Below are 22,981 nucleotides of genomic sequence, written 5' to 3'. Positions count from 1 at the left end.
TACTGGAATAATTTTGACAGCTGTCGGACGTGTGGCTTAGAAATGACAGGAATCTGAAGTTGGTTGCAGTTTTTTCATCTGACCCTGTACAAGGGTTCCCCTTGATTTTCAGTATTTTGGAGGTTTCTATCCTAAATTTCCCACCAAATCAGCTGAAATTTGACAATTCGATTTCCGCGCGGGTAGTTTAACTCCTCTCAAAAAATATTATGTGTATATCCCCCTTATGTTATATCTGCTTATATAACATCCATTCCCTCTGGTACCTTCCCCATATGGGGTTTTAAATTTTTGCTAAAAAACAGGAAATCAATTCAAATACCTTTTCCCTTGGGGCATTATGTGACCCAACTCTGTTGGCCAAACGACCACCCATACCGTATTGTGTCCACTCGTCCTGATATATTTACAACATTATTAAATGCTCTCTCTGTGTGGCCCAACATTTCAAGGATATCGCAACAAATCTGTGCTGACCTCTTTTTTTTTGCAAACGAATGAGCATTGCATTCGATGTAGGGAGCATGTGTGGAAGGGAAGGGGGAAAATAGCAATGGACAAAACTGAAAAATGTTGCTGTTGCTCTAATATGGGACAGACGGAGGACGGACACTCCACCTCTAACCACCCACCCCCACAACACTCCCCGATCTGCAATACGAAATATGAATGATGATGTGCCAAATAATCTATCATCGCACCTTCATGGCATTTGCAAAACAGAAAAGTTGGTTGGAAGACGGATGGATGGTGCTGGTTTTATTCGTACAAGGTTGTTTTTCTCTTCTCTTTTTTCTTCCTCTTCTTCTGTTTTGTGCTCAAAATGTTACTGCCATTACTTTTGTTTTGTTTGTTGGCATTCCACACGGCAGCAGCTGCTTGTCGTCGTTGAATGGCCTTTAAAAGGACAAATTGTTGCTGCTGCTGCCGTGGTTGGTTCGTTGCTGGAGAAAAGTAATACGACGGAACGACAAAGAGCCTTCTTTGCTGGTGGCAGCATTCGCCATTCATCCTTCCTTCCGTCGGATTCTTTTACATCAGCAACAGTCATAAATATGTGAGGCGGTGTGTGTGCGTGCGTGTATTTTCATTGACTTTGTGTAACTGAAAAAAAAAAAAACATTAAAGCTTGTCTATCCTTCGTGGGAAATATTAAACAAGGGGTTTCCTAATTTCCCGGTATGGGCTATTAAGGGTTTTTATTATTTTTTTCTCGTTGCCTGCCTGCCCTGCCTTCCTCCTAATGACAATGGCAAATTGTTGATATTGCCAGCTTCAGTTTTGTCTTCTCCTGGAAATCCTATTGACTTTGACCTAGTTTAATGTGGTGTTGTTGTTGTTTTTTTGTCATTCGTCCATTTTCGGTATACCCAAAAGGTGGTGATGGTAGGTGGGTAGGTGCTAAATGGATGAAGCAACAAATGATTTTTTTTTTTGGTAAAATTTTTTGAGCTTTAAAAGAATTTTCTAAATTGTTTTGAAGAATTTCGGGAAAATTCTTTAATTTTTTGAAAAACTATAATTAAATTATTGTTGAGAATTATATTTGTTTTGAATTCCTGGTTTTTAGGGGGTTACAGAAGGAGGATATTTATAAAAAAACAATTTTATAATTTTTTTTTTAGACCTTTGTTGTAACAGTGGTAGAAGGATTGGACCAATATTATGTTCCATCTTGGCTATAATATTGAACAATTTTTAAATTTTTTAAGAAAATCGGTCCACTTATTGGTCCACCTTTTGCATAGCGATATAAATATAGGTCCACTCTTTCTTATAGACCACATACAGGGTGAGATGAAAAAATTGCAACCAACTTCAGACTGTTGTCATTTCTAAGTCACTCGTCCGACAGCCGTTACAATTATTCCAGTGACAGCTCATTATATTGTTTACAAGCGTACAAAAGCATTTTGGTGAGAATTTTCCAGAAAAAAAGTTCTTCGTGATGAAATTCAAGCGTGATAGTGTGATTTCTTTATATTTGGCTGGAAAACCACAAGTGACTATCGTTAGAGCACTCCAGCATTTAAATGTGAATAAATCTTTTGTGTCTCGTACCATCGCTTGGTACCGTGCCGTGATACTGGTAGCGTAGCCCGACGTCAAGGAAGTGAATGGAAGAAAACAGCGACATAAGCAGAAATTGTTCGAAAAGTAAAGAAACGACTTGATCGAAATCCGCGTCGCAGTGGCTGAAAATGGCTCGTGAGCTGAACATATCGCAAGATTTTTATTTGGCAAATATTGAAAAATGAGCTCGGGGTAAAGCCATTGAAATTCCAAAAAGGGCCAGAACTTGCACCGCAACAGAGAAAAAAGAAAATAGACTCAAAAGAGCTAAAAAGTTGCTTCGCTTGGCCAAAAGTGGTGAACTGCCGAATTTGGTTTTCTCCGTCTCCGATGAGAGAACATTCGTTGTCCAGCAGTTTGTACACAAACAAAATGATCGTGTTTACTTGCCAAAGAGGTCAGTTGAAAATGTACACCTTCGTTTTTCTTACCCTGTAATTGTGCCTAATGACTTTCGGTATTTTTAGGTTTTTACCTCAATTTCCAACCGATTGTGTTGTAATTTGACAATTCGATTTCTCAAAAGGTAGTTTAGCTTCCCACAAAAAATGATCAATATGGGTTTACTTTTTGGTATAGCTACTCATATTATGGCTCAACCTGATTTTCAGTATTGTAGAGGCATTGGCCCCAATTTCTCAAAAAATTAACTGAAATTGTCCCTTTCGGTATTTTTAAGGCTCTTGTCCCAATTGCCAACTAAATCATAGGTAATTTGAAATTTCGATTTCTCAGCGGTTAATTAAATTCCTTGAAAGAGAACTACTTGGGGTGGGATATATCAGTCCACTCCTTCGTGCAATTATCCCATAAAAGGTTGCCATCTTAAACATGTGAAATTAGTCTCCGAATATTCCCGCTAATATAAAATCTAGTGTGGAAATTTGGGATATTTCGGTCATCTACTTATGACACCTACTTTCCTGATGGTCAACATATTGAAAAATAATAAATCACATATAAGAGGAAACAGTACCCTACTTATTCCAAGCTTGGCCCACCGTAATATTTCAAGTCAGGTACTGTCCTTTACTTGATTATTGATGGGAATCATAGAAAAGCTGCAAAGTAACGTCTGAAATGCAAAGCCAGCTATGAGTAATGCAGTTGAGCCAAAACTACGGTAATTAAAATAATTACCACAACGACAACAAAAACATAAAACTAATTATGAAACTAATTTTCGGTTTTAGTGATTGTGATTTTTAGTTTTTTTCTTTGTTAACAAGATAGTCAAGTTAAAGAGAGGAAGAGAGAGAGAGAGTGAGAGACACAGAGGGGAAAAACTGCAACAGCTAACCACAACGCTTTTGGTTTCTTAACCAACCAAAAAAAGATCTTGGCCATTCGAATTGGCTAGCTCTGCTCACTCTAAAGACATGACTAAACTCTGTGAACAATAATAATTTAAAATTTTGCCAATAAAAAAAGTGAAAATGTTTATGTTTTGTGATTATCTTTAAACGATAATCAGCCAATTCACTCGAAAAATAGAAAAAAAATATTTTCATTAAACAGATGACGATGAGTCAGTCAGTCAGTAGCTCTGGTAATCGTTTGGTTTGACGGTTTATGGTATTGAATACAATATTGATTTATTATGCTTGCCATTTGTTTTAAAACATATTTTGTATGATTATGAAATCCAATGTTTATCGGATTTGACTTCAAGAGATAATGATAAGATTTAAAAGAAACTAAACAAAAAATGATCATTAATGCCAAGCGATAGTTATCGCCATTTCAAATCATAAATATTGGGATTTTCAATTAGTCAATGGCCTTTTAATTTGTTCTTATCGTCAGGGTTAATTATGCTCTTTTTGAAAAGTAAAGACATTTTCTTAAAAAATAAAGTTTTTTATTCTTAAAAAATCCGCGATTTTGTTACAGCCCCTAAAAATTATTTTTGAAAAAAGCCACAATTTAGTTACAGCTCTTAAAAATTATTTTTTTAAAAAATACACTATCTAGTCCTTAAAATATTTTAAAAAAATCCACGATTTAGTCCTTAAAATATTTTTAAAAAATCCACGATTTAGTCCTTAAAATATTTTAAAAAAATCCACGATATAGTCCTTAAAATATTTTTAAAAAATCCACGATCTAGTCCTTAAAATATTTTTAAAAAATCCACGATTTAGTCCTTAAAATATTTTTAAAAAATCCACGATTTAGTTACAGCTCTCAAAAATTATTTTTTAAAAATCCACGATTTAGTCCTTAAAATATTTTTGAAAAAATCCATGATTAAGTTACAGCTTTTAAAAATATTTTTTTAAAAATCCACGATTAAGTTACGGCCTTTAAAAAAGATTTTTAAAAAAACCCACGGTTTAGTTACAGCCCTTAAATATTATTTTTGAAAATGCCACGATTTAGTAACAGCCCTTAAAAATTATTTTTAAAAAATCCAAGATTTAGTCCTTAAAATATTTAAAAAAAAATCCACGATTTAGTTACAGCCCTTAAAAAATATTTAAAAAAAAATCCACGATTTAGTTACAGCCCTTAAAAAATATTTTTAAAAAATCCGCGATTAAGTTACAGCTCTTAAAAGTTATTTTTAAAAAATCCGCGATTTAGTTACAGCTCTTAAAAATTATTTTAAAAAAATCCGCGATTTTGTTACAGCTCTTAAAAATAATTTTTAAAAAATCCACGATTAAATTACAGCTCTTAAAAATTATTTTTAAAAAATCCACGATTTAATTGCAGCCCTTAAAAATTATGTTTAAAAAATCTACGATTAAGTTACAGCCCTTAAGCAATATGTAAAAAAAATCCACGATTTTGTTACAGCCCTTAAAAATTATTTTTAAAAAATCCACGATTAATCTACAGCTCTTAAATTTTTTTTGAAGAAATCCACGATTAAGTTACAGCCATTAAAAATTATTTTTAAAAAATTCATGATTTAGTCTTTAAAAATATTTTTTAAAAAATCCACAATATAGTTACGACTATAAAGAAAGATTTTTGAAAAATCTACGATTAAGTACTTAAACATAATTTTTAAAAATCCACGATTTAGTTACAGACCTCAAAAACGATTTTATTTAGATATTTCCAAAAAAAAAAAAAAAAAAAAAATATATATATATATATATATATATATATATATATATATATATTTATCTCACTATATATATATATATATATATATATATATATATATATATATATATATATATATATATATATATATATATATATTATATATATTATATTATATATATATATATATATATTTATTTATATATATAGTGAGATGAAAAAAAAACTGCAACAAAGTCAAAAGCCATAATTTTTATATATTTTTTAAATTTTATTGAATGAAAGCAAAAAATGTTACAAATAGCATCAACCGTCACACGCTACCCGAATTTTGCTCTGCGGTATTTTGGCCCATTTTCGGCGAAGCGCTTGCTTTAGGTGTTCGATACTTTGGTATTTTTTAGTGCCAACCTTGCTTTTCAAAATACTCCAGACACAATAGTTCAACGGATTGGTATCCGGAGATTTTGGTGGTCATTGTGCGCTGGAAATGAAGCGAGGTACCTCATTTTGCAACCATTCTTGGGTGGCGCGTGCTGAGTCCTGTTAGAATGTCCAAGGTCTACGGCCAAAATGTTGCTTACCCAAGGCTTTAATACACCCTCCAGAATATTTTCGCTATAGTATTCAGCATTTATTCTGATGCCACGCATAATACGAGTGGAGAGGCTGTTATGGCGACCCACACCATCACCATGGCCGGCTTGAGGCTTGAGTTCTGGTGGCAAACCGGAGGTGCACACTTTCAGCTGACCTCTTTGGTAAGTAAGCACGATCATTTTGTTTGTTTACAGACAGATAGACAACGAATGTTTCTTCATCGGAGAGTTCGGCAGTTCATCATTTTCGGCCAAGCGAAGCAACTCTTTAGCTCTTTTGAGTCTATTTTCTTTCTTCTCTGTTTCGGTGTAAGATCTTGGACTTGTTTGAATTTTAATGGCTTTACCCCGAGCTAATTTTTCAATATTTGCCGAATGGAATATTGCGATATGTTCAGCTCACGAGCTATTTTTCGGTCACTGCGACGCGGGTTTCGAGTCACTTCGTTACTTTTCAAGTCACTTCTTTACTTTTCGAACCATTTCTGCTGATTCTGCTGTTTTCTTCCGTCCATTTCCTTGACGTCGGGGTACGTTACCAGTATCACGGCACGGTAACGAGCGATGGTACGAGACACAAAAGATTTATTCACATTTAGATGCTGGAATGCTCTAACGATAGCCACTTGTGGTTTTCTAGCCAAATATAAAGAAATCACCCTGTCACGCTCGAATTCCATCACGAATAACTTTTTTTCTGGAAAATTCATACCAAAATGCTTTTGTACACTTGTAAACAATATAATGAGCTATCATTGGAATAATTTTAACAGCTTTCGGACGAGTGGCTTAGAAATGACAGCAGTCTGAAGTTGGTTGCAGTTTCTTCATCTCACCCTGTATGTCCGATAATTGCATTATCTGCATAAATCGTGCATATGCAGCTTAAAAATTCATATATGTAAATATAACCTTTTGAACATGTATCTCAAAATATAGTGTGTTTATGGAGAACTTATGCAATTTACCTCTTTTTCCGCAAGAATTTTGATTAGAAACAAAACTATACCCTATATTCAAATTTGATGTCAGGATCAAAAATTGAGTTGATGATTTGGACGAATTTTCTGTTTTTCGATGCGAATGTTAAATAATATGAAAATTTCATTCATTTTAAATTTAAAAAAAAAAAAAAAAAAAATTACACACATTTTTCTTCGAGTGTAGCCACTAAACACCAAATCTAAGCCACAACAATTACTTGCTGGTGATTGTGTTTGGCATGTTCATGCCATTCACCACACATGTCATGAATGAATAATAATCACAGTTACACAGTAGCAGTGTAATGCACAATCACACATATACACACAAACATACATTTATACCAACAATGCGTAATTATATTAACAAAAATTTTCGAGAAAAACCTAATCCAAAACACCCTTTCCACAAAAAATATGGAAAATTTTCTTTAGACCCATTTCCCACCTCTTTGTTTGGTGCGATCCGTTATCAAACAATTTCTATTCAAATGAAACGCAGTAATGCAAGTCACCTGGTTTCCTCCCTCCCCTTCACGCCTCCTCACACCAAATTTGACACGCACACTCACACAACAACTTTCCCCTGCAACAGGTGAGTCTTTGGGAAAAGAAACACACACACCCACCCACCGTTAACTTCGTCTTGCGTGACCGCAAAATAAAATAAAAAAAATTGAAACGCATTCAGAATGCGTAAATAGAAAACTTAAATTAATTAAATACATTGTATTTGTAATTTGGGTACTTGGCAGAGGTGTTGTGGTCGTCTGGGCAGGAAGGAGATGGGTGGTGGGTGTGTGAATTGCGGTACTTGGAGGAATACACTTTCAATAAATATTAGCATTTTTATTTTCAATTTGAGTTTGATTCACTTTCAAAGTTGGCTAAAATATCGCCGTGGGAGAAATGGAAATCAGATGGTCACCTCTAAGAGAAAGGCGTTCCCAGCAAAATTTTGGGAATCACGTTAGATGAACTACACGAGATGAATAATTCAATACGAAGTAATGTTAAAACAGTGGCCTTAGCATTACCAGTTAGAGGATAAATAATGAGTAACCGTTAGAGAAATGTGCCCCAGAAAAAGGTCTCATTAACAAATAATTCGGTTTTTTTGAGAGGCCTGTCCACCAGAAATATTAGCAGTCATATGAGCCGTATACGAGTAGGAGGTAATGTAAACAAACTATATTTTGTATTATCAGCAAGTTGAGAAATAATGTGTTCCGAAAAAAATCACAAGGTAAAAAAAACTTATTTTACTCATTACCTAGTAATGAGAACCCTTGCGCATAAAAGGCTCGATACTCAGCGTTGGCAACACTAAAAACACAGACAAAATCAATATACTTTTCATTTTTAAATAATATTTGGAGACTCCTTGCAGGTCCTGTTAGGTGGATTTTTTAGAGAATTGTTGGGGACTTTTAAAGAATTCTCGGAGGCTATTTACAAGTCTTGCAAGGTGAATTTTTAATTTTAATTTTTTTTTGCATTATCTAATGGCGTGAAAATTTTAAAGTATTGGTGCAGATACCATGAAGGACCTTTAATACGGATACTTTAAAGAATTCTAGGAATATCTACATGCCATAAAAGGTAGGATTTTTTAAGGATTTTGGAGGCTTCTTGGAGTTCCTTCAATTTTTTAAACAACTTTTGGAGACCCTGTAAAGTAGATTCCTTGAAGAAGTTTTGGAGCCTTTTTGAGGATTCTTCAAAAATGATTTTCAAAGAATTTTTGAAGATTATCTGTAGACTTTGGAACATGGATCTTTTAAAGAATTTTAAAAGGCTCATTGAAGGATTTTCATGGTGAATATTTAAATCATTTTGAAAACCTCTTTTCAGGTCAAACAACGTGGATTTTGAAAAAAAATCTTAAAGACTTCTTTCAGGTCCTACAACGTCGATTTTTTGAGATTTTTTTGAAGCTTCTTGAAGGATTGGATTTTCTGAAGAATATTTGAGGACTATCTAAATGCCTAACAATGTGGAATTGTTAACGGATGTTCGGAGGCTTGTCACAAGTCCCCCAACGTGTATTTTTTAAAGAATATTTGGAGCCTTGTTGAAGGTCCTTCCAAGTCGATTTTTAAAGAATTTTTAGAGGCTACTTTAGGTTCTTTCATCATCGATTTTTTGATGGGACTATCTTAAGTCTTACAACGTGGATATTTAAATCACTTTTTGGAGGCTCTATGAAGGGCCTTGAAGGTGGATTTTTTAAAGAAATGTTTCGATGTTTTAAGGTTCCTTAAAAGTTGTATGGCGTGAATATTTTAAAGATTATTTGGGCCTATTTAAAGGCCACACAACGTCGATTTTTTAAGGCCCCTTAAAAGTCCTACGACGTGATTTCTTAAAGTTATTGGGGCTATTTAAAGGCCACACAATGTTGATGTTTTAAGGTCCCTTGAAAGTCATATGACGTGGATTTTTTTAACAATTATTTGGGACTATTTAAAGGCCACATAACGTCGATATTTTAAGGCCTCTTGAAAGTCCTCTGACGTATATTTTTTAAAGAATTTTAAAGAATGTGGATTTTTTTAAGGAATTTGGGAGGCTACTTCCAGATCTTATAACCTGCATCATGTAAGGAATTTTTGGAAGCTTCGTCTAGTTCTTAATTCGTTTTTAATATTTGCATTGAATTTTTAGCCAGCCTTAAGGCCATGTAAGGTGTATTATATAATGTTATAATTTTCCGCCCCTGATGGGTCTTAGACCTTAACCGATGTTTGGTTAGCTGGATACCAGCTCTTGATCGAAGGCTATACATCCATTCCCGAATACATTTCGGAATAAAAACACGGTATTTTTCAGTATTTTTATCCGTTTTTGTCGTTGAAAGGTTATCGTTAATGAATTATTGTCGACATGGTTCTCGCCAATTTAAAAAGTTTTCCGCATCGCCTCAAAATTGTTACACCTGTGGAAAGAGGTGAAGTTCTTTCACCAATCTTCTTACATATGACGAAAGCACAGGGTCTTCTTCTTCCTCTGGTTAGAAAATTGTATGACTTCAAATCTTAATTGGCATCCAGTGTTACCGCTGGGAATTTTGAAAAAGTTGCACAAAAAGTCATTTTCATACAAAAAAGTCGCACAGAAAAGTCAGAATTTCAATAAAAAGTCGCACAGATTAATTTTGAAGATTTTTATTCAAACAAAGAACATAAAACATAAAAAACATAAAACTAAATAACAATTCAATAAAAAATAATACAAAATTAAATTATAATTTCATTTTTTTGAAACTTCGTTTCTGTATTTTTGTACGAGATCATCACTGGGATTCCATTCCTCTATTCCTGCATCTAGCAAATTTAGAGCTGATAGCATGGATCCACAAGTTGTTACATTTAATCTATTAGTTAATTTTGTTTTCATTAGTCCTAATTTAGAAAAAATTCTTTCCGCAGAAGCGCTGCTATGGGGCAGGGTTAATACATGTGCGGCAAAATCGTATAGGTGTAAATATAAAGGTTCGTTTAAAGCATTTTTTAAACTACCTATAGTATGCCAAAAAATCTCAACATTTTTAATGTTAAAAATGTGTTTGTATGACTTATCATTAACTTTACTTTCTAATAGTTTGAATTCGCTAATAAAAGCTTCAGGTTCACTTATAATATAATTAAATTCATATATGAGATCAATATAATTAAAGTCTTCGTTTGAGGTAAAAAATGTTGGTTGCAAAACTCTTAAAACATTTAATTGTTTATCGTTTATATTTATCCTTGACAGTATCTCGTCACAAAGTTTTTGGTAAAATTTTAAAATATTGTTTTTTATAGTTATGCATTCAACATCAAGTATATTTTTAGCTTGCATTTCTGTTTCAGCTTCATGACCTATATATATATTTAAAACATCTTTTATATTATGTGTATCTTTAAAATTTATACTTTCTAGCTTTGTGACCGATATATATTCCTTCTTCAGGAAATTTTGTAAAATTTGGAGTAAAATTTCCTTTGTATATGTAATCAGGTATACTATTTGTGATGACTCGCTTTGAAAGCATTTGTTAAATTTATTCATAAGACCCAAAATATATACCAAGAATTTTAAATAAATGAGGTTTTCAGACGACAATCCATCTTGAATTGCACGTATTTTATCCATTGTCCTTGGACATTTTTCTTCACATTGAGCCCGAAGGAAATAATGTTGTAATATCGTCCATTGTTCTACAATTCGTTTTGCCACCGACTCGAACGAAAGCCATCTAGTATCCGAAAGACTTAAAAGCTTGTGTTCTGGGACATTGAACATATCCTGCAATTCTGAAAAATCTACTCGCCTGTTTGAACTTTTGAAAAAATTATAAATGTTCTTGGGTAACTTTTCAACTTCTTCTGGTATACATTTCAAAGCTGAAATATTCATAAGATTTACAGAATGACAAACGCAACCAAGATGGAACAGGTGGGGGATTTTCTTTTTTAATAAACTAGACACCCCAATGTTTTTCCCAACCATACTGGAAGCGTTGTCAGTTGCAAACCCGATAAAATTTTCTAAGGGAATCTTATTATTTTCTAGTGATTCAATAACGGCATTACAAATTGTTTCGCCTTTTTCATTTTCTGGTTGTACTAATTGAAAAAAATTATCTTCAGTCTTTCCTCGGTCCTTGTTGAATTGCCTCACTACCATTACTAGACATTTATTGATGGAAATGTCGGTTGTCTCGTCTATAATGAGGCTAAATTGTTGTTTTTGCATTTTAGAGACTATAGCGAGTTGACCTTCTTTACCGAGAAACTGTGCAATTGCAGTTGATTTTGTACGACCACATGATACCTTAATAATTAAACAATATATATACCTATTGCTTTTTGGTACCAAAATATGTTTACATACCAATTTAGCTATATTTGAATCAGGAAAAATCATGGAATTGAATTTACCAAGTCCGTCCATAGAATTGAAAGATTGGTTTTTTGTAATTGCACGTAACACCAACTTAATTTCAGCAATAGCGACATGTTTTCGTAAGTCTGTATTTCGATGTGGCAAATAATCAGTCAGTTGTATTTTCGCATTTTCAGATGTTTTGGTTATGTTACTAAGATGTTTCTTTGTTTCAGCATGTCGTCGAAGATGGTTTTTTTGGTTTGACAAAAGTTGTTTACAAACAATGCACAGGGGCCGCTTTGTCTCACCATCTTGCTTAAGCCACCTGTATTGCATCTCCCATTCCTTGGAATAATACCGGGAAATATTGCGTTTTTTGGAGGAACATGAAGGTTCTTCATCATTTTCCGATTCGGACTCGGTGTTCTTTTCAGATTCTGAACTTGTTTCAATTATCGTGTCAGCTCCTTTGCCCAGGGTCAGCCTTGCTTTGTTGGGAGATTCATCGTCAGCCTTTCTTTTTGATCTAACAATAAATCTATTAAGTTTAAACATTAATATTTGAAAAATTAAAAAAAAAAAACAAATATTTACCTGTCCATAGAAGATTTTTACAAACACTTGTTTTTAATATAAAATGAGCACAAGCGTCTAAAAACTGAATATTGTTTTCAAAATAACACAAAATACTAATTATTTACTTCACTGAATTCAATTTAATGCTGTACTCTTTATTTTTAATTATATATTTAATTGCACTCCTCTTTCGCCAATGTCGTTGTTTTCGTTTTTCAAAGAATAATGATCAAAAGGTAACACAAACAACTGATCAAACTACTGTGTCGCATAATTGCAGCGTACGGCGTTAGCAATAGCGACGTGAAATTAGTTTGAATTTGAACGGCATGTACATTTGAACTTTTACAGGGTTTACCTCATCTATGATGATTTATTTGACATATATGTGAAATACTGTACACTAAATCCAGTACAATATAAATGCACTATACCAAATAAAAAAGAATAGAACTTATATTGTTGAGCAATAAAAAAGTCGCAAAAAGGTCGCACAAAGTTTAAAAAGTGGCAAAATTAGAAGATAATAAAAAAGTTGCACATATAGTCACAGATCATCAAAAAGGTTGCAAATTGCAACTTTAGTCGCACAACGGTAACCCTGTTGGCATCCCATTTTTTGAATTTTAATTCTGAGAAAAAGTGGGTAAAATGGAAATACGCTAATGATAGATACGTGTCAGCGTTTTTTTTTTACAAATTTCTAAACAGACTTGGCTTACCTTGTTTGTAGGTTAATGTTTGAATGTCAATACGCATGCATGCATGCACACACATGCGCAGTAATTAAAAAGCTGGGAAAGAAAAAAAAAACAAACACACAACTCAAGCGAGCCAAGCGGCAAACTTTCATCGTTGTCAATTAACAAACGTCTCACAAAGAAACACCTGTGGCGTCATGGAAAAAAACCTCCATTTAAGTAGCCTCTCAAGCTAACCCCAACCCTAGGCAGAGAGACTTCTTCCGCCACTTCTGCGGGAGCTTTGCTGCTTTTCAATCATTAAATCATTACCTTTGGGTTTGTCTTAAATTTATGTTCTTCTTCCTCTTTAATTTTTATTGTTTTACTTCCTTCTCCTCCCCCTCCCTCCCTTTATTGTATTCTTCTTCTTCTACCTCTTTACATTACACTACTTAAATGTCATTTCATTTGGGACAATTATTTCGAATGACATTCAACTTCAAGACAAAACTATGTAGAGCATGAATTTAGTTGTTCATTTGATGGCATGGCTTGCTGCTACTTCTGCCTCCGCCGCTGCTGCTGCTGCGGATGATGGTGATGAGGTTTGACACAATTTCCACTTCACAAGTCAAGCAGTGGCAGCAGAGGGTCTTACTCGGTTATCTGGAAAAGATTTGTAACACATATCACAAACATACGTAGATTATATTCTTAAAGACGAAGGGGTTTCATCTCCCGCCCTTTCCGTTCACGAGAGCAATAGAACAGACTTAGGTTGACCCCTTTTGTTGCCATTCAGTAAATCACTCATATATGGACCATGAAAAAAATGTTGTTGGGCTTTTGTTGCGGCAATCAAACGCATCAAGGTTAGTTACAACCTCAAACTGTTTGGGCTATCACCACCTCAAACCTACCAACACATTTGCTTTCCTTCGTATGTCTTGTCTCCCAATCCCCCCACCAATCTGTATCGTCATTTGGTCTATTGTTATAATTTTGCTGTCATATGTATTCTTTTAGTTATTAAAACAACAACAACAAATGTATTTTTGTTATGTTTTGTTTAGTATTTTTTTATGTTTCTTTAACAAAGAAGACAAGGCCTAAAGCCTTGAAATTTTGTAATCTTACGAGGTGTGGTATGAAAATTGATCTAAAGGTCGATCTATGTGATTAAGAAAAATATGAAGACCCTTGGTGCCTTACCTGAAGACCTCAGTTCCGCACTATGAAGTCCCCAGATGTCCGATGCGCTTGGTTGGCTAGCTCTCTATTCCTGATGTAAGGCTAAAATATATATTCGTAAGTCTAAAGGTTATTTCCCCATCCTCTGATGGATCCCAGACTTTATCCGATTCCAGTTCTTCATTAAGGGCTATACATCCAATCCCGAATAAATATTTGGAATAAAAACAAGGTTTCGGGAAAGTATGTTTTCGGCATTTTTATGCGTTTTTGATGTTAAAAGTTTGTTCTTACCTGGGTCCTCAATGATGTCTTCTGTATAAAGACTTCAAATCTTTTGTATGAAGACCTCAGGTCTTCTCTATGAAGATCTCAGGTCTTCGCTGTGAAGACCTCAGGTCTTCTATGTGAAGAGCTCAGGTCTTCTTTATGAAGACCTCACGTCTTTTTTATGAAGACCTCAGGTCTTTTTTATGAAGACCGCAGGTCTTCTATATGAAGATCTCATATCTTCTCGGGTCTTCTCCTTAAAGACATCAGGTCCTCTATTTCAAGAGCTCAGGTCTTCTCTATGAAGACCTCATGTCTTATCTATGAAGCCCGCTTCTTCTGAAGACCTCAGTTCTTCTTTATGATGGCATTTTGTTTTCCATATGAAAACCTGAGATCTTCTCTTTGTAGATCTTAGGTCTTCGCTGTGAAGACCTCAGGTCTTCTCTGTGAAGAGCTCAGGCCTTATCTGTGAAGAGCTCAGACCTTCTCTGTGAAGACCTCAGGCCTTCTCTGTGAAGACCTCAGATATGAAGATCTCATATCTTCTCGGGTCTTCTCCTTAAAGACCTCAGGTCCTCTATTTCAAGAGCTCAGGTCTTCTCTATGAAGACCTCATGTCTTATCTATGAAGCCCGCTTCTTCTGAAGCCTCAGGTCTTCTTTATGATGGCCTTTTGTTTTCCATATGAAAATCTGAGGTCTTCTCTTTGAAGATCTTCGGTCTTCGCTGTGAAGACCTCAGGTCTTCTCTATGAAGACCTCAGGTCTTCTCTATGAAGACTTCAGGTCTTCTCTATGAAGACCTCAGGTCTTCTCTATGAAGACTTCAGGTCTTCTCTATGAAGACCTCAAGTCTTCTCTATGAAGACCTCGGGTCTTCTCTATGAAGACCTCGGGTCTTCTCTATGAAGAATTCAGGTCAGACCTTCTCTATGAAGTCCTCAGTAATTTTATATGAAAACCTCAGATTTTCTTTTTGAAAACCTTAGGTCTTCTTTATGAACACCTCATTTGCAGCATCATCCTCGTAAGCAAAATTTCCAATTTTGCTAAAGGAGAACATGAATATTGCTGAGATTACAAGGGTTTTCAACACAACAATACCCCCATATCGTTTTGGCTTTTCAGTTTTTTCTCTTACCGTCATTTTGGCGAATCGATCTCCTTGCCAATGTTGATAGATATCAAGCTCTGTGTGTACGCTTGCTTAAAATTTTATTGGCTTTAAGATTTCGAGGAAGTCGTCTAACCAACCACCTCTCTAAAAAAAACGAAAAAAATCCCAAAAAAACATTCAGAGACCTATCTTTGTTGTTCGCAAAGACCCCATTCACATTTTCAAAACAAGACAGACCTTGGATTCGAATCAAATGTGCATTTCAAACTGATATCGTACTCGTTTTTTGTTGTTTAGCGTTATGGTTGTTGTTATGGCTAAATATTTTTGTTGTTGTTGTTGCTATTAGTATTAAAGCGTGAAATTTTAAACCACATTAATTGAGATTTGTTGGTTTTTGTCAGAAGAAAATACAAAACAAAAACAACAGCAACAAAATAACCTGTATTGAATAGCGGTATCGCTCAATCCAATTCTATGACTCATTTGTGGTTGGTAAATAATAAAAGTATTTATTTTTAAAAATGCCACCGTTTCTTTGTTGATAAAGAAATCCGGCACAAAACATTTGAATTTTGGACATAGGTTCGTGAAGGGTTAATAGAGGCTTGAAATTTTAAGACATAGTGGTCTTTAAAGACACAGGGTGAGATAAAAAAAACTGCAACAAAGTCAAACGCCATAATTTTTTTTTTTCTAAATTTTATTGAATGGAGGCAAAAAATGTCGGAAATAGCATCAAATTTTAGAAATTTAGATTTGTTCGAATTTGTCACCTTTGGCACGAATTAGGGCCTTCAAACGGCCAATGAAACCGTCACACGTTGTCCGAATGTTGCTCTGTGGTATTTTGGTTCAATCCCGGCAAAACGCTTGCCTGAGGTGATCGACATTTTGGTATTTTTTAGTGCCAACCTTGCTTTCCAAAATACTCCAGACACAATAGTCCCACGGATTGGTATCGGGAGATTAGGTGTCCATTGTGCGGTTGAAATGAAGCGAGGAACCTCATTTTGTAACCATTTTTGGGTGGCGCCGTGCTAAGTGCGATGGCGCTGAGTTCCTGTTGGAATGTCCAAGGTCTACGTCCAAAATGTTTGCCTGCCCAAGGCTTTAATACACCCTTCAGAATATTTTCGCTATAATTTTCGGAATTTATTCTGATGCCACGGTCGATTAATACGAGCGGAGAGAGACCATTGGCTGTTATGGCTGCCCACACCATCACCATGGCTGGGGCTTGAGTTCCGGTGGCCAACCGAAGGTGCAAATCTTCAGCTGACCTCTTTGGCAAGTAAACACCATAATTTTGTTTGTTTACAAACTACTGCACAACGAATGTTTTCTCATCGGAGAAAACCAAATTTGGCAGTTCACCACTTTCGGCCAAGTGAAGCAAGTTTTTAGCTCTTTTGAGTCCATTTTCTTTCTGTTGCGATGAAAGTTCTTGAACTTTTAGGAATTTCAATGGCTTTACCCCGAGCTCATTTTTCAATACTTGCCGAATGGAATATTGCGATATGTTCAGCTCAGGAGTCATTTTTCGGCCACTGCAACGCAGATTTCGATCAAGTCGCTTCTTAACTTTTCGAACCATTTCTGCTGATGTTGCTGTTTTCTTCCGTCCACTTCCTTGGCGTCGGGCTATGCTACCAGTATCACGGCACGGTAATGAGCAATGGTACGAGACACAAAAGATTATTTCACATTTAAATGCTGGAGTGCTCTAACGATAGCCACTTGTGATTTTCCGGCCAAATATAAAGAAATCACATTATCACGCTCGAATTCCATCACGAATAACTTTTTTTCTGGAAAATATCACCAAAATGCTTTTGTACGCTTGTAAACAATATAATGAGCTGCCATTGGAGTAATTTTAACAGCTGTCGGACGAGCGGCTTAGAAATGACGGCAGTCGGAAGTTGGTTGCAGTTTTTTCATCTCACCCTGTAAAAGTGGACTTTATGGAGTATCAAGAGTAGTTGTAGACTTTTGCTTTGCTCCTAGATCAGTCTAAGCCTAAAAGTATGCTCATTAATTTATGTTTCTCTGGTCGTTTGCCAATATTGTATAGAGGGCACTCCTCATAATTCAAAGTCAAATTCCGAGGATTTTTTTAATTCTTTCAATGCTTTCTAGGATGATTTTTTTAAGAATCTGGTTTTATCTTTTATTGACAGTGACCCACAGACTTTACCAAGATTTTTCTTCCGCGAAAAGTATGCTCATGAATTTATGTTTCTCTGACCCCTAGCCGTTTGCCCATTCTAAACAGAGGGCGCTCGTCATATTGTATAATCAAATTCTCAGGAAGTGTTTAAATCTTTCTAGGATGGATTTTTAAAAAATTTTTTGAACGAATATAAATTCGAAATATTCTCTGAAGTTGGACTCTGATTTGTCCGAAAAATTACAAAGATCAATAATTTGATTTAAGCCCTAAACCATGTACACATTGCCCCTCAGTACATTATATTAGTAATTATATTATAAAATCTCCATCCCAAAGTGAAATGCATTAATGAACATTAACACAGGTTTGCTGCTGCCACCAGATACCACGCCCCGGGGCAGTGGGATGGGTGTTGGTGGTGGCGGAGCACACCTCTTTTGTTAAGCGACAAATTTCTTTGATGTTGTTCTCCTCTGTCTATCTGTCGTGTCACACATTGGCATGATGGAATGGTGGACTGCTGATGATGATGATGAATGGACAGAGGAAGGGAGAGAGCAACTGAGAGCCAAGTGCCTGCCTGAGCGTTTATAATGACTTTTGAGAACCTTGAATTTTATTAACATTATGTGTAGAATTAATGGTGGTGGTCGTCATTGAGGTAGTAGTGCAGTTGATATAATGCACTTTAAATGTTAATGCATGGTCGGTAGGACGTCGGTCCGTTGGATTATGTGATAGTTATAATAATTAGATTTTCGTGTTGTTGTTGCTGCTGTTGTTGTTATTCTTTAATTATCATTTCAAAAGTTCAAAGGGGAGACATTTTTGAGGAAAAAAAAAGTAAAATAGTATCAGTCGGTTTTGCCGACAAATGTACAACGGACCGAAGTATTCCATTTTCATACTTCATCTAATACAGATAAAAATTTTGGTATGTGGAAAATTTGAAGGAAATCGAACATATATATTCTATTTTATGCGAAACCATAAATTCCGATAAATTACATTTTGATAGCAGATTTCTGGTTAAGGGAAATATTTAGATATAGCAAGTTGTAACTTGCCGACTTGTTTCGCAAGTTATGGCAGATACAGGTATTGGAAATTGTAACCCTTGTGGGTGAGGTACCAAAGGGTTTGGCAAATCTATATCAGCTTCACAATAGATCTTGTGTTAACAAAAATATTTGGATGTGTGAAATTTGAAGAGAGTTGGATGGTTTTTTCGCTTTTTTTGAGCATTTTGTTTTCTAAATCGTGAACCCTATGTGGGGGAGGCACCAGAAGAAATGGTCCGATCTCTACCATTTTTATAAGAGAACTCGTGTTTATAGATATATTGAGATGTACCAAGTCTGAATGGAATCGGATATTTATTTCATGTTTTATGAGTTTCATGGTTACTTAAAATTTTGAACCTTTGTGGGGAAGGTACCAGAAGAAGTGGACCGGTTATATGCCATTTTCACATCAGACCTTGGGTTAATAAAAGTATTGTGTTGTGTGTAATTTCAAGAGAATTGAATGTTTTTTTTTTCGGATTTTATGATCGCTTTGGTTTTTCGGAACTTTGACCCTTTGTGGGGGAGGTACCAGAAGGAATGGCCAGATCACTGCAATCTTTATATCAGATTTTGTGCTTATGGAAATATTGAGATGTGCCAAGTCTGAATGGAATCGGGAGTTAATTTCGTGTTGTATGAGCTTCAGGAATATTCAAAATTTTAACCATTTGTGGGGGAGGTACCAGGAGGAGTGGACCGATATATCACATCTTCACATCAGACCTAGGGTTAATAAAAATATTGTGATGTGTGTAATGTGAAGACAGTCGGACACTTACGTCACATTTTATTAGAGTTATAATTATTCAAAATGTTGACCCTTTGTGGGGGAGGTACTTGACGGAGTGGACCGATATTGTCCTTTTTCTCAACTGACCAAGCACTGATGCAAATATTAGGACTTGTAAAGTTGTAACAAAATGGATTATCTTTTCTTGTTCTGTGCCGTAAATTATTTTCTGTGAAAATGTTAACATTTTGTGGTGGAGGAGGTACCACAAGGAGTAGACCGATATTGCCAATCTCCGAACTCGATCTAAGTTTGACAATAATATTACGATGTATCAAGTTTGGATCAAATCGGATACTCCCTTTGAGAGTTATTGTGCGCTCCAAACAGACAGACGGATGGACGGACATCGCTAGATCGACTCCAAATGTCTTGAAACGGATTTGGTCCAAAGAGACTTAAGGTGAAAGACGTGTGTATAATGTTTTAGACTCTGGAAATCTGGAATACGGCTTCTGTGTCCTATAGGAGCCCTTAAGGTCCCCTATTGCCTATAAGAGACCTTGAGGTCCCCTCTAGTCTTTTTTTTTTTTTTTTTTTTTTTTTTTTTTTATGGACGTAGTGATAGCGCGCTATCAGTAGTGGTCCTACACTGGAACTACTACCCCGGGACCGCTTTCGCATTACTTCGAGGTGTAGTTCTTTTACTGCCTTTTTGCATCTTTCTCTTCATGACCTAATCCCCTATTCAACACTTGGTTAGGGGTTCGGCTATCTTGATTGTAGACATTTGGTTTTATCCTCCAGAATTGAGTGGATAAATGCGCAATATTTCATCCATGTACTTTTACTATACGTCATTTCCTTAAAAAGATCATCAACTGACATCCGACAATTAATTCCGTTAATCTCTCGTAAGTTTTCCCACCTTCTGCATTTAAAGAGTGTGTGCTCCACATCGTCTATAGATTCACGACACATTTCCCAAATTGCATCTCCTTTTATGTGGAATCTATGCAAGTAGCTCCCGAAGTTACCATGGTTACTAAACACTTGGCTAAGATAGAAATCTAGATCGCCATGTTTTCGGTTTAACCAAGGCTTTATATATGGTATGAGTCTATGAGTCCATCTGCCCTTTATAGAATTACTCCACGAAATCTGCCATTGCTCTAGCAATAAGTTCCTCCCTCGTTTTTTGATTTCGCTCAGCTCATTTCTCGAGTAGCTCATTTCTCGAGTAGACCTTGAGATCTTCTAGAGGTAATAGGGAACCTTTAGGTCTCCTATAGACAATAGGGGACCTTAAGATTTCCTATAGACAATAGGGGACCTTAAGATTTCCTATAGACAATAGGGGACCTAAGGTCTCCTATAGACTAGAGGGGACCTTAAGATCTCCTATAGACTAGAGGGGAACTTAAGGTCTATAGGAGACCTTAAGGTCCCCTCTAGTCTATAGGAGACCTTAAGGTCCCCTCTAGTCTATAGGAGACCTTAAGGTCCCCTCTAGTCTATAGGAGAACTTAGGTCCCCTATTGTCTATAGGAAATCTTAAGGTCCCCTATTGTCTATAGGAGACCTAAAGGTTCCCTATTACCTCTAGAAGATCTCAAGGTCCCCTATTGTCTTTTGGAGGCCATAAGGTCTCCCATTGTCTATAGGAGACCTTAAGGTCCCCCATTGTCTATAGGAAACCTTAAGGTTACCTTTTGTCTATAGCAGACCTTTAGGTCTCCAATTTTTGAAACATCCCTCGTTTTCTTAAGAAAAACTGGCAAAATTTGTAATCACTTTAACCCATTACTCCAAATACATTTTCAAATTCTAAATCTAAACCAGATCAGATAACCGTTCAAAATAAAAAAAACAATAAATGGCCTAATGGTTGGCAATACAACGGCTAATTGTGTAACACTTTAGACTGTGGTTTTAGTCAATACATTTAATTATTGTTGTTCCACTGATTAATAATAAATGCGAAAAAAAACAAGCAAATATTTCAAAACGAAGGAAAAGAAGACACGACATCAACTAACTACCACCACCGACCAAGTAAACCAATTCTTCAGCCACTTCGGTAATGGTTTCTCATTGAAAAATTCACAAGAAAAAAAAACCAAATAAATTTTAGGAAAAAAAAATAGCAATGACGTGACTTGAAATTTATATTCGAAAGGTATTCAATTTCGAGTTGTTTGGTTTATTTTTCGCATTGTTTTAAATGCAGAAAATTTTTGAAAACCGCACTTGTTGTGCTTTTTTCGGTTACTTGGTTAGTTAGTTGGGTGTTTGATTATTTGACAGCATTGTTGTCTCCGTTGTTGGTTGATAGTCAATGCGAATGGATGTGGATGGATGGGTGGTTGGTTGGGATGATCCATTTGATGATCTTCAGATCTTTATGATGATCTTTGTCTACAAATCTAATAATCTATCATGGGTGTCAGTATACCAAGTTAGTGGGCAATTCGGTGTTAGTACGGTTGTTGCGGATATTCCCAGAGATATCTCTAACAATAGATAATGAAATGTGTATCAGACTGGGAATTAAATACGGGTTGGCGAGTTATATATGGTGAGAGAATTGTCTCTGCAATAATTTCATTTTATTTCCGGGGGCAATGCATATATTTTTATATTTTTCTTAGTAATCGCATCGCAGGGGATTTTCAGAATCTATTATTAGGGATTTTTTAAATAATAAAATAATAAAAAAACCTAAAATAAACAAAAACATTTATTTATTTCTTATCGTTACCGTTCTTTGAATTTTAGTTACTCATTCATTTAATAGGAACTCGCAGTCATATTTAAGAATTTTATATACCTTCGGCCATATGCCTAGAGAGAGGGTATACATAAATTGATACAGCTAAAACGTGCCTCATCGAAATATCGGTTTTAGACCTTAGGTCACTGTTTAACTCAGGGGAGTGGAGGAATTGCAGACAGCGGCAACAACAACAACGAGAACTCCCCAGAGTTTTTATGTGATGGTGAGAGGTGCGGGTGATACGCGTGTGTGGTGAATGCGGTGAAAAGAAATAGCAAAGAAATGAAACAAAAGAGATTAGTATTTAATTATACTCTCAGCCATATGGCTACAGAGGGTATATATCATTTGATACGGTCAAAACGTGCCTAGTCGAAATAACGGTTTTAGACCCTAGGTCTCTTTGGACCAAATCCGTTTCAGAACATTTGGAGTCGATCTAGCGATGTCCGTCCGTCCGTCTGTCTGTCTGTCTGTCTGTCTGGCTGGTGCGCACGATAACTCTTGAAGGGAGTATCCGATTTGGTCCAAACTTGGTACATCGTAATATCTTTCTCAAACTTAGATCGAGTTCGGAAATGGGCAATATCGGTCCACTCCTTCTGGTACCTCCCCCACAAAAGGTTGGAATTTGCAAAAAAATATTCTTTGCACAGAAAGAGAAAGGATAATCCGATTTTGCTCCAACTTTGCAAATCCTAATATTTGCGTCAGTACTCGGTCAGGTGTGAAAATGGACAATATCGGTCCACTCCATCAAGTACCTCCCCCACAAATGGTCAAAATTTTGAATAATTACAACTCTC

General features: G+C 35.6%; 2 protein-coding genes across 3 annotated transcripts in view; one reads left to right on the top strand and one right to left on the bottom strand.

The window, feature by feature from the left end:
- Positions 1-22,981, top strand: part of LOC101888752 (poly [ADP-ribose] polymerase tankyrase) — a 52,495-nt gene that overhangs the window by 7,564 nt on the left and 21,950 nt on the right. The gene's annotated exons all lie outside the window — the stretch shown is intronic.
- LOC131800653 (protein FAM200C-like) lies at positions 9,864-12,761 on the bottom strand. Of its 2 annotated transcripts, XM_059118227.1 has the most exons (3): positions 12,182-12,761; positions 11,594-12,125; positions 9,864-11,533 (listed from the first exon to the last, which is right to left on the bottom strand). In XM_059118227.1, exons 1-3 carry the CDS (start codon positions 12,187-12,189, stop codon positions 9,965-9,967), a joined length of 2,109 nt encoding a protein of 702 aa, XP_058974210.1. In that variant the 5' UTR covers positions 12,190-12,761; the 3' UTR covers positions 9,864-9,964. The 2 variants fall into 2 exon arrangements, with proteins under 2 accessions (XP_058974210.1, XP_058974209.1); XM_059118226.1 differs by having other exon boundaries at positions 9,864-12,125.

This window comes from Musca domestica, unplaced genomic scaffold (genome assembly GCF_030504385.1).
Source record: "Musca domestica strain aabys unplaced genomic scaffold, Musca_domestica.polishedcontigs.V.1.1 12, whole genome shotgun sequence".
NCBI lineage: Eukaryota > Metazoa > Arthropoda > Insecta > Diptera > Muscidae > Musca > Musca domestica.
This window is presented reverse-complemented; position numbering and strand designations above follow the sequence as displayed.